This window comes from Xiphophorus maculatus, chromosome 22 (assembly GCF_002775205.1).
Source record: "Xiphophorus maculatus strain JP 163 A chromosome 22, X_maculatus-5.0-male, whole genome shotgun sequence".
Lineage (NCBI taxonomy): Eukaryota > Metazoa > Chordata > Actinopteri > Cyprinodontiformes > Poeciliidae > Xiphophorus > Xiphophorus maculatus.
Window position 1 is genome coordinate 29,179,142 of NC_036464.1, and position 13,054 is coordinate 29,192,195.

A 13,054-nucleotide genomic window follows, 5' to 3' on the forward strand; every position below is an offset into this window, starting at 1 on the left:
ACCTGAGGAACTGTATGATGGAAAATTGTAGTGGTTTTAAAACCTTGATGCGAGTTCTCACTCACTTCATTCACACTTTACTTTTCAAGCTTTTGAACATGTTTTTTTTCACCAGGTTGATTATTATTAAATTTCTAGATAAATCCAAAGCTAATTCTCCAAATTTTTAGGACTTTAATTGACATGTTAAGTTTACGAAGAACCCCTTTAGCGTTTTTTGTTGATTTGGTTTATTAAAAGGGAAAAAAAAACATTCATCATTACCATTAAACATGAGAGCAAAATGAGAAGTAAGAAATGGAAACTTCCACATATTGTGATGAAGTTGGTTTCTGTTTAAATGCTGACTGATGTTCTGCTGAGTCTGAAGGGATTTCTATGTTCTATCAAATGTTTTCACTTTTTTCTGCACCTTGGAAATAGGTGTCTCAGATTACTCTATAGTCAGGCGGATTTAACTCTAGATTAACTCTAGTTTGAGTGCCTTAAAATTGGACTTGGTGGTGATTTGAATGCAGCGTTTGGTGACAATGTGTGTGTTCTGTGACAGTTTGAGGAATCCAACTCAGATAGAGACCAGCTAAGAGCAGAAGATGCCAGCCCCGCCTCCTCCTCCACCCCCAGGGCCGCCGCCACCTCCCACTCTGGCTCTGGTGAGTCTCTGTTCCTCTCAGATGTCATTTTCAGCAGAGACATCTAGTGGACAAACCCAGTTTATGGCAGAATCAATGTATGGATTGGAACTTCACAGCTGTACCCTGAAGAAATATATTCTCTAAAAAAACTTATAGTTTCAATGTTAAAGCTGGGTTTTTTTTATGTGCAAGGCCATTATTTTAGGAATGTGACGATATCAAGGATTGAATCTGAAAACGGTAAAAATGTGACACATTGAGATTTTTTGTCTTTCTGGTTCCATTTATTTATAATAAAAATTTAACTCAAGAAATCATATTTGATTTAGTTTAAATACACACTGATGTATTCTGTGGGTTTCTATTAACTGGAATTATTATAGCTGATGGACAGAAATCCAAAGTTCAGTTTCTTAAAATATTGGAATATTGAATAAAATAAATTAGAAAATATATATTTTTAATAAACGTATTATATTATGTTTGACACAATCATATGGAAGACAGTGACAATGATGCCTATCTCCAGAGGTCAACGGGTGGGGGTGGAGTCACCTGGAAAGCTCATCAGTCCATCACAGGGCATTAAATCACAAAGTCAAATATGATGCATATAGCATTTTTATAACAGAAAGCAACATAGTTACTGGATTATGCTATAAAATGTCACTATGTGCCTGGAATACTCATAATACTGGCCCTTTAAAGATTTTGTGAATCTGTCCACTCCCATTATTTTAACATGCTGATATGAATTTAATTTTAATTAGAATTTTGTAAATAATTTTTTCTGCAGCTTTGGTCATTTCTTCCTTTGAATCTTTTGGGTTGTTTGTGTTTCAGGCCAACACAGAGAAGCCAACTCTGAGCCGAACGGAGCAGCAGGGACGCGGCGCTCTTCTGTCCGACATTTGCAAAGGCACCAGACTAAAGAAAGCCGTCACAAATGACCGCAGTGAACCCGTTTTTGACAGTAAGTCAGCGCATCTCATTGGCACCAACATGTATTTCTGTATCCCAAGGAAAAACCAGCTCATTTCCGTCATGTCTACTAGATTAAAAACTATTTATTCTGATGCTCAATAAGTCAAAAAAGTCTTTGCATTTCTATATGGAAACACAAAGATTATTTTTTAACTTGTGCATTTCCTAGACCCATTTTAATCATTCATCATATTGAGAAGTGCATAAATGACCTTAGACAGATGTAATTTTAAAATTTCTTTTGAAATGAATGCTCATTTAACATATTTTTTGAGACGCCAGTCACATTTCCTATCAAAAACAAACTTGTTGGTTGAATAAAAGTAATTTCAAATCAAGAGATGCCACGGCATGGATAATTTTGTGCTCAACTGTATGTGAGAAAAGAATAATGAAAAGAATCTTCTACTTCGTGAACCTAGCACTTTTTTTCTTTTCTTTAAACCTCGATTAAATGTATTTTTATATAAAATACATTTATACAAAATAAATGTATTTTGCATGACATTTATCATGCAAAATAAATGTCTTTTATTGTTGTATGATAAAAGACATTGGCTTCTGTGAAATTAGACAAACACTACATAGTTTTCCTCAGTGCCTGGCGGGCCACCAGGCTAAACATAGTTTGTTTTAGGTAGTTTTTTTTGTTTTTGATTTTTTTTATGCATCATTAATAGCAACACAAAAATTCTCCCTAGGTGTGTGAGTGTGTGTGTGCATGGTTGTGTGTCCTGTTTGTCTCTGTGTTGCCCTGCGACAGACTGGCGACCTGTTCAAGGTCTGGAAACCTGGGAGTAGTGATGGACTCTGACCTGAACCTCCAGAGCCACATAAAGACAGTTACAAAGTTGGCCTTCTATCACCTGAAGAACATTTCCAGGATTAAAGGACTAATGTCTCAGCCAGATCTAGAGAAACTCATCCATGCGTTCATCTTCAGTCGTATTGATTATTGCAACAGCGTCTTCACAGATCTGTCCAACAAATCAATCAAACAGCTGCAGCTGATCCAGAACGCTGCTGCTGCCGTTTTGACTAAAACCAGGAAGATAGAGCACATAACACCAGTTTTAAAGTCCCTCCACTGGCTCCCTGTAGCTCAGAGAATAGACTTTAAAATACTGTTAGTTTATAAATCACTGAACGGCTCAGCACCACAATACATTAAAGATATGTTGTTGTTGTATCAACCTTCTAGACCCCTCAAGTCTTCTGGTTCTGGTTATAGTTCTGCTCTGCATCTCCGGAACCAAACGAGGAGAAGCAGCATTCAGCTTCTATGCACCACAAATTTGAAGCAAACTTCCAGAAAACTGTAAAACAGCTGAAACACTGAGTGCCTTTAAATCTCGACTAAAATCCCACTTGTTTAGAATTGTATTCAAAACGTAATCAATTACGAATTTAATGATGGCACTTAACTTAATGTAATGTTTTGATTGTTGATTCTATGTTGCATGTTTTTGTGTTATGATGTAAAGCTCTTTGAAATGCCTTTTGGTGAAATGTGCTATACAAATAATATTTGATTGATTGATTGACTGATGCATTGAACCAGGCATGAGGGGCTGCGCACCCCATTTCCTTCTTTGCTGCCTGTTGGCCTCAAACTCTTATTTCCAATTTATGATGTCTCTAAATTTTTGTAACTTTTAACACATTTCAACACAAAACACAGTGAACTGCCCCAACACTCCCACCACTGGGCACAGCAATGTTTTCTGGAGGAAACCCTGTACAACCTTTTATGATGCATAAAACAGTATGTCTTTCTTTTTATTTGAAAAAGCCCAAAGGTATCACCAATAGTATGGCAGAAATGACCAACTGCTTCCCCATGTTGGCTTTTAGTGCCCTTATTTTATCCCATATGTCCAGTTTGAACCTTATTTAAACAGACAACACTACTATCATGCATTAAGGTAGTTTTTCTTTCTTCTCAGAACCCAAAGGAGGAAGTGGAGGAGGTGGAGGCAGTGGAGGAGGAGGTGGTGGTGGTGGTGGTGGTGGGGGTTTTGGTGGTGGGTCTCCTGCTGGTTTAGGAGGCCTCTTTGCAGGAGGGATGCCAAAACTGAGGTCTGCAGCAAACAGAGACAATGGTAAGAAAAGATGTGAAGAGCAAAAACTATGACAGAAAAAGATCCTCATTAGGTTTAAAGACAAAAACAGTTTCTGATTTTTGTTCCCAGACTCAGGACCCAGTCGTGGGCCCGTTCTTCCTCCAGGTTCCCGTTCCGGTGGACCCAGCCCTTTCGGCGGCGGTGGCAGTCCATCTGGACCACCTAAGTTGCCAGGCATCCCCGCTGTGCCTCGTGGCGGTGCCCCTGATCTCCCAAAGGGTCGTCCTAATTTCTCATCCAGACAGGACACTTCAGGTGGACCGCCTCCTCCAGTACCCAACACCCCCAGGCCACCCCAGAGCCTCCCGTCTCGTGGGGGGCCCTCTCCGCCGTCGCTCCCCGGAGGACCAAGGCCCAGTCACGCCAGTTCCCCAGTGCCGCCCAGTGTTCCACCAGGGAGGCATGGATCTCTTCCTCCCCCTCCCCCACCAGGGGGCTCCTCTGGTGGGCCTCGGTCGAGCTTCTCCGCGCCCCCTCCTCCGCCTTCAAACAGCAGCCGACCTCCGTTACCTCCAGCACCAGGAGGGAGGCCTCCACTTCCTGATGACCGACCGCCGCCACCTCCGGCTCCTGTAGGAGGTCACCGACCGTCGATGCCCCGCGACATGCCCCCTCCTCCCCCGTCCATCAACTCCAAACCTTCTGCCTCGCCTTCCTCAACGGGTCGCTCCCCGGCCGGAAGCGGGGTGCCCCCTCTGCCTCCAGGACGACCGGGCCCGCCTCCAATCCCGCCTGGCCAAGGAGGAGGAGAGGACCAAAACACACCCCGCCTGCCCCAGAGGAACAGCTCACTCAACAGGTAAGATTTGGAAAAATAGTTGATGGAAATGCTTAGGACTGGATCAACAAATCAAATTTATTGTTCAACTTTGGCTAAAAACATCCATTGAAATAAAAAAATCAACAATTCTAAAATTGCGCTGCTGAGGGTGGCAGCATGTTGGAGCAGCTCAGTACTCATTGAGATTTTTTTTCTCTTTTTCAAACATTCATTCCTGTCCTTTTGGAGGAAAATGGCTTTTTTTGGACAACTAAATATATTATTACATAATATATTACAAAAAATATTATGTAATTGGACTTATTTTAGTCAATATTTATCATATTTTTGCTCCTTTGTTATTATGTGTAACCACAGCAACAGGGTGGTTTATACCAGGGAGCAGCTCATCAACATTGGAAAAGCTGAAATAATACCACAGCTGAAGCCAGAAATCACAGAGGCGTTGGAAAGGAAGAATTGTGGATGGAGAGCAGGAGCACAGAGGAGAGAGATGTTGGGGTGGCAGCATCAGACCCAGGGACCTAAAAAGGCTCAACAGCCTGATAAAGAAGGCTGGTTCTGTTCTGGGATAACTATGGAACCTCTGGAGATGATGATGCAAAGGGATTCTTCATAGGATCAAAATAATTATGGACAACCCTGAACATCCTCTACACAAGAATGTCTTGAGAGAACAAAGTGTTTTCAGTCAGAGGCTTCTTCGGATTCACTGTAATACAGACCTCTACTGGAGATCCTTTCTGCCAACAGCCATCATCATCTACTATAACTCTTTCAAATTTTTTGAATTAATGCATTACAACAACATTTAATTTCCCTTTGGGATTAATGAAGCATTTTTTAATTTAATTTTAAAAAACTATTATAGCATAGTTGTGTCCAACTTTTTGTCACATAGGCCAAATAGTCTAGTCAAAATTACTTGCAGAAAGAAATTTCTAAAACAGTTGAAAATGATATCAAAGCCTTCTTTACCTTCTCAACAATAAACTAAGCAAACAATAATTTAAACAAAGTAGTTGGACGTCTTGTAAAAATTGGATGTGTAAGTCATAATCCCAGAAATTCAAAAGTCTTTTGCTTGTTTCGTGTTTAAGGGGCACATGTAAAATACATTTTTTTAGCTTTGCATCATGCTATCATTTTTACAACTATTCATCTGCAAAACCCCTGGGTGGACCTAGCTCCGCCTTCAAGATGCAGCCTCTCCCCCACTCAGCTCCTCAGACTAGCCAGCTCCAATAAACAGACACCTGCTGGAACTGCTGTGCTACTTCTCAGAGCAATGCTGGTAAAAATGTTAATGGTTTAATAGAGGAGACATGTTGGGATGATTTCCTGAAGGTGGCGCTTCAGAAAAAGCAGAAGTTTTTAAAGAGACAGAAACTCAATGTCAAGGTGTTAAATATTGAAGTCAAATTTCTTTTAAGTCATATTTGATATATACAGCATTTTTGTAACAACTGAAGGTAACATAGTTACTTCATTGTGCTATAAAATGTCACTGTATGTCTGGAAATGCATAATAGTGCTCCTTGAAGAAAGAATTATCAAAATGGATGCTTTGCTTTTTTTAATCACCTCCAGCCACACTCCAGCACCCCCTTCTGGTCGATCAGGACCCCTCCCTCCTCCTCCAAACGAGAGACCGCCATCTGTTGTAAGAAACCAGTCGTCACCACGCACAGGTAACCCACCAGTTGTCACTTCTTTTCCAACTATAGATAAGAAATATTGTAGAAAATTGTTCCTTTATGTTTAATGAATAAAATTCATTCTTTCTCCAAAGGTCCTCTTCCTCCACCACCTCCCTCAGGTCGCAGCATGGGCGGAGGCAGCCTAAGAGCAACCCAAGCTGCCCTGCCCATCGGTCGGCCGGGCCCGGAGCCTCCTCGTGGTGGCCCTGGCGGTAGGCCCCCCCTGCCACCAGACAGGCCCGTTGGGGGACTACCACCTCCACCACCGATGGGGAACGGCTTCCAAAACTCTCACCACAACCAAATGCAAGGTCTGTAAACCTGTCAATGTGCTAACTTTAGTTTGAAGAAAGACTGAAAAATGTAAATGAGCAACATAAATTGAAGTTTATGTTGGTAAAGTTGAATAACTCCAGTGTTACTCCTGATACCACAAGAATCTGTTCATATTATGTCACAAATCCAGTGCACAATACCCTTTTCTTGATTATTTACCAAAAAACTTTCAAAAGCATGCATAATTCCATTTCACAATTACACGCTACTTTGAGTTGGTATTTAATTTAAAGTCCTGGTAAGACAGAAGAGGGTTAGTTGTTGAAAAGTAAGAAAATGTGGACAGAACCCTTAGGGCATGAATACATTTGTAAGACACTGTACACACTATGAAAGCCTGATTAAAAAAAGTCCAGTAGAGCATTTTTCAGACTGATTCCTGTTGCTCTCATTGTTGTTTTTATCACATGCTTCATTTAAGGCAGGAAACCTCCTGACCTCCAATTTAATTGTTTCTCTTCAATCAACCACAGAGGTGGCTTCATTTTTAAAGGCAATGGGGGCAAAAAAGGTTCTGCCTAAAATAGCAGAGGGTTTTAGATCTCATTCACAGCACCTTTACACAAACTGCTCCATTTGTTTTGCGTCATGTCAGATCATCCAGTCTAATGGTGATAATTACTCTGTTTTCTTTCCTTCAACAGGTGACTTTGAGTACAGGTTCACCTTTCATCCCATTTCGGACCTTCCTCCACCTGAACCCTATGTGCCCTCGCAGAAAACCTACCCCAGTAAGATCTCCAAGACGGAGAGCAAAGGTGACTAACGCAAGGCGAAAAACATATTTTTTGTTTTTGTTTTTCACAAAGTATGTGAACACTTGCTCACATGTTGTCAATGTCAAATTTAGCAGACTGTTCCAAACATTTCTTTTGCAATAAGAGGATAAAGGACCCAATGCACTTTAATTATCTCAGTTAATGATGATGATGTCTGTTTGTTTTCATTTAGGTAAAAAAAATATATTAGACATTCACTATTAAACATTTTCAAGACAGTGAGCTAACAGCCCAAGTCTTTTCCTGTTTTTAAGGGCAGATAAATCTGCAAATTAACTGCAAAGCAGTGAAAAGAAGTTATAAGGTGCAAACAATTTCCCCAGGGGCAACATAGACAGTGAAAATAAGAGGTTCTCAACATTCAGCCTTGAGGTACACCATATCTAATTAAATAGAGAGCATGTTCACATAAGAGGTACTTCCAAACAAATATGACCGGAAACTCAAAATCAAAACTGTTCTCATTGTCCAAGATATCATTGTATGTTTTCACATACATTTTTGAGATATGTTGGATACAAAATAGCATTCAAGTTTTTAACAGAAACACTTTTTGGATTCTTTAGTTTCATAGCAGCAGAAACACATGTAACCTTTTCACTTGTTTTTGAAAATAGTCTTTAGTGCAGAGGTTTGGTGATTTCTGCTCAACGTTTCTCAACAGGTGTTGTCCTCTCACTGATTTTACAAATTGCCACTTTATGGTCATTCCAAATTGCTTTCACTTTGTTAAAAATCCCACTACAACTGATGGAAGGTGGGAACTCAAAAAGACCAACTGCTGAAACAGAATCAAAATATTACTTTAAGGGTTTGTACATTTATTCATCCAGGATTTGTTTTTAATTTTCTTCCTAATACAGATGTTTCTTTTTAATATGAATAATGCAGGACTTATTTTACATTAAATGTGGAAAAAGTGCTGAAGTGAATTGTTATGGTCTCATTTTTTTTCAATCTCTGAAACCTTTACAAAAATGAATGTCTTCATATTTGTGACACAGCGCCATATGGTGGAAGAACATATTCTGTGTAATATTAAAAAACACATTCTATTAATTGATTCTGTAATTTCCAGGTTCTGGTAAAAAAGAGCGAGGAGCTCCTCCCCTCCCCCCTATACCCAGGTGAAGTAAAGATGGCTGCCTCCACAACACTTGGGCCTACCACCTCTTCCTCTCCTCATCTCTCTCTTTCTCAGTTGACCAGAAGTCCTCATGTGAGGACCACAAGGGGGCAGGGCTCCAGGAAGCACAGTGGAGTTCACACCATGTGCCTCTGTAGCAGAGAAATGATGACCTGGAAACTCTTTATATCGTTGTACATTTATGCTCTGGGGAAGATTATTTGTTTTGTGTTTTTTTTTTTTTTTTACATTTACAACCATGCTGTTCCTAGAAGGCTTCATTGATTTTGATACTTAAATTTTGTTTTTGTAATGATTCTATTTCTTCTGTTTTCAGCCGATGCCATAACTGAGTTTTAGATTTTTATAAACAAGCCAAACATTTTGAGGAGAATATGAACGCTGTGTCTTTCTGTTCTGATCATAAATATAAAGGGAATTATGTCCAGGTGGCTTTTTTTAAATTGATAAATCCATTTTGGTACATCCCTTCCCATTCCCCTTCCCCATTCACTTTGCTAGAAATGGTAAAATGAAAGGTGGCAACTGTGTAAATGCATCAGGAAATCAATCAAGGTGTCTTAGATTCAGACAAAGACGAAGTTTAAATTATCTCAGCCTCTCTGTGTTGCCAAAGCCACATGTACCTCTACAGCATGAATGTAGACTTAGTTTTTTTTCACCAGTTTGTTTCTGCTACAACCACTGGAGCGGTACGTTTTAATTTTGCAAGGATGCTTGATGTGTTTTCAGGGACATTTCTGCAAAGTTTTACATCATGAGTGAAAAGTTTAATTGAATATTGTTTTGTTAAATTCTCTTGATGCACAGCAAAGAGTCTGTATGTATCTGTATGATGTAATCAGCCAATATTGAACTATGGGATAAGTTATGTTTGCAGTATTATGTTCGCTATAATGTTCTGCTTTGTTTTGTTTTAAAGAAACGTTTTCTGTGAGGCTATCATATGAAAGGAAACTATTTGCATTTAAAATGCTTTACTTAAGCTTACTTTAGGTGAAAAGGGGGAGCGCTTTTATTGAATCATACACCAATATTCCTGAACAATTACTGTTTGGGAACAGAAAAGGACAGTGAGCAGTAGAGTCAATTAGATAAACAATATTTTACCACATAAACCGTATTATTCATTTACATAAATGTGCAATAAAAAGGACAATAAATGTAAACAAAGGTGTGGCATTGTTTTAAACTTGTAAAATGATTTCTACTAAAATACAGATTCATTTAATTTAGAATATTACTAAAAAGTCCACTTATGTTAGGAATTTTATTACTAAACCATATGTTGATTATTTACACACTTGTTTTTCCAGTCTTTATTCCTGTTAATTATGATGATTTTCCACTTAGTTATTTCCAAAATGCATAATTAGTTGAAATAATTAATTTGGAGCTAAATAATTATTTAGCTCCAATAATTATTGGAGCTAAATAATTAGCTCCAATGTATTTTAGCTTGTGGATTAAATATTTAGTTTGGAACTATGACATTTATAGATATATGGAAAATATGGTGAACATCTATGGAGCTCCATAAAATGGAGCTAAAACAGTTTCATAATTCACAAATGCACAGGATGAGATCCACAAATGCACAAAACAAGATTCACACTGTATTTGTGATGCAAACACAAATATATCTTGATTTACAAGCTGCTTCTTACAGAGCCCTCCATGGGGGCATGGGGAAAAGATTTTCTTTTGCTTTCCCTTGCAAAACTTTTGTTCCCTAGAGATATGCTTACTGCCAATATTTGATGGTCTATTTTGAATACAGTCACAAATGTCAATTTAAAATTTCAAATATACACACATTAAAGAACCTCAGGGAAAACGTGTTTATTCTTAACTCTTTTTTACGAAAAATTGATTGAATAATGTGATAACTCAGAAATAGTCCAGATTGTTTGGATGTATTTTTTTTCTTCTTACGTAAAGTTTTAGTTTATATCATAGGTTTGTGGTACATTTTTAGCCTAAAGAAAAAGATATAAAACTTCAGATGTTTCACAAGATAATAAATTAAGCCTGTCACAATAACAAATTGTGCTGAGTGATTAATTGTCTGAAAAACTATTGCGATAAATGATAATATTGTTTGAAGACTATTTTAAACTGATGTAATGGTAATGACATAATAATGCAAGCAATATCTTGCCAAAAATAGTTTATTTTCAAAAGAACACTTGACACCAGAACTGGTGTTAACACTGTTAAAACAAAATAAAGCCACCAAAAACAAAAAAGAAAATGGACTCTCGGTCTGCATTAACAAAAAATGCACTTCAATAAAAACTAAACATAAAACTAAAGTGGAAATAAAAACTACATTCAACCAAAAGAGTACAGATTATGAAGTATGTTTACTATATTGCCCTTCAATAATCATTAGATTTAGATAGAGAAGATGGGCAATAGAGGAAGGGAGGGACCAGTGGAGAGCACCAGAGGTGAAACGTTTTTCACCCAGTATCATTAAAAGAAAGAGAAAAGGGCAGGAAGAAACAATTAAGCCGATAAATTAAAATGAGGTTGATAATTTTCATTTATCATGCGATTAACTGATTTATTGTTTATCGTGACAGGCTAACGCATGTATGTGTGTATAGAGTGTATCACAAAAGTGAGTACACCCCTCACATTTCTGCAGATATTTAAGTATATCTCTTCATGGGGCAACACTGACTAAACACTGACACTTTGACACAATGAAAAGTAATCTGTGTGCAGCTTATATAACAGTGTAAATTTAGTCTTCTCTCAAAATAACTATGTACAGCTATTAATGTCTTAATTACCGGCAACAAAAGTGAGTACACCCCTAAGAGACTACGCCCCTAAATGTCCAAACTGAGCACTGCTTGTCATTTTCCCTCCAAAATGTCATGTGGTGACTAGTTAGTGTTGCAAGGCCTCAGGTGGGCATATGGAGCAGGTGTGTTAGATTTTCTAATACATCTCACACTGTCTCATACTGGTCTCTGAAAGTTGAAGATGGCCAAGGCTACAAGTAGATTGCTAACACCCTGAAACTGAGATGCAGCACAGTGGCCACGATCATCCAGCATATTTAGCTGGGTCCACTCAGAACAGACGTCGTTTTGGTCGTCCAAAGAAGCTGAGTGCTCAGCGTCGCATCCGAATGCTATCTTTGAAAGACGGGCACAGGAGTTCTGTCAGGTTTGGTGCAGAGATTGAAGAGGTGGGAGGTCAGCTTGTCAGTGCTCAGACCATATGCCATGCACTACATCAACTTGGTCTGCATGGCTGTCACCCTAGAAGGAAGCCTCTTCTGAAGTCTGCAGACAAGAAAGTCCGCAAACAGTTTGCTGAAGACATGCCAACAAAGGACATGGATTTCTGGAACCAGGTCCTGTGGTCTGATGAGATCAAGATTCATTTGTTTGGTTCAGATGGTCTCCAGCATGTGTGGCTGCAATCAGGTGAGGAATACAAAGATAAGTGTGTGATGCCTACAGTCAAGCATGGTGTTGGGAATGCCATGGTCTGGGTTGTATGAGAGCAGCAGCTGTTGGGGAGTTACATTTTATGAACACCAATATGTACTGTGAAATGCTGAACAAAGTCTGATCCCCTCCCTCTGGAAACTGGATCACAGAGCAGTGTTTCAGTATGATAATGACCGCAAACAAACTTCTAAGACAACCACTGCTTTATTGAAGAAGCTGAGGGTGAATGTGATGGACTGGCCTAGCATGTCTCCAGACCTAAACCCAATAGAACATCGTTGGGCCATCCTCAAGCGGAAGGTGGAGGAGTGCCAAGTCTTGAATATCCCCCAGCTCCATAATCTCATCATGGAGGAGTGGAAAAGCATTCTGATGGCAACCTGTGAAGCTCTGGTGAACTCCATGCAGAGGACAATAAATAATGGTGGCCACACAAAATATTGACACTTAAGGAACTTTCACTAAGGAGTGTACTCACTTTTGTTGCCGGCGGTTTAGACGTTAATGACTGTATATAGTTATTTTGAAAGAAGAATAAATGTACACTGTTATTTAAGCTGCACACATTACTCTTCATTGTGTCAAAGTGTCATTGTTGTCCCATGGAAAAATATACTTAAATATCTGCAGAAATGTGAGGTCTGATACACTGTGTGTGTGTACAGAATTACTGTAGTATACAGAATACATATTCAAGGTATCAGTAATGTCATTCTGACTGTAGTCATATCTTAAATAGAAAAGCGGTGTAATTCAAGGTATCTCTAATTCATTTTTAGATATCTGAAAAGGAATTTTGACTAGTCAAAATTACAATTCAAGATATCTCTAATTTTGTTTTGTCTAGCCACTATTTGCTTTTAAGATATCTATAATTTAATTTACACTAGTTAAAACTACAAATCACCTATCCAAAATCAATTTAAGATATCTTTAATTATGGTGTCATTCGAGATATCTTTAATTAGAATTATGACTAGTCAAAACTAAAATTGACATATCTTGAATTTACTTTATGACTAGTCATAATTTAATTGTAGATATCTGAATTGTGTTTTTCAGATAGTCAGTACTTCATTGTAGATATCTTGTATTG

At 38.6% G+C, this 13,054-nt stretch overlaps 1 protein-coding gene across 2 annotated transcripts in view; it reads left to right on the forward strand.

The window, feature by feature from the left end:
- wipf1 (WAS/WASL interacting protein family member 1) overlaps positions 1-9,695 on the forward strand; it is a 41,032-nt gene extending 31,337 nt beyond the window's left edge. For both annotated transcript variants that reach the window (XM_023327956.1, XM_005813040.2), the window contains 8 exons: positions 551-653; positions 1,479-1,608; positions 3,566-3,721; positions 3,812-4,541; positions 6,114-6,214; positions 6,316-6,534; positions 7,204-7,317; positions 8,417-9,695. In XM_023327956.1, coding sequence (XP_023183724.1) covers positions 594-653; positions 1,479-1,608; positions 3,566-3,721; positions 3,812-4,541; positions 6,114-6,214; positions 6,316-6,534; positions 7,204-7,317; positions 8,417-8,469 — 1,563 coding nt within the window. In that variant the 5' untranslated portion in view covers positions 551-593 and the 3' untranslated portion in view covers positions 8,470-9,695. The remainder of the gene's footprint in view (positions 1-550; positions 654-1,478; positions 1,609-3,565; positions 3,722-3,811; positions 4,542-6,113; positions 6,215-6,315; positions 6,535-7,203; positions 7,318-8,416) is intronic.
- The last annotated feature ends 3,359 nt before the right edge of the window (positions 9,696-13,054 follow it).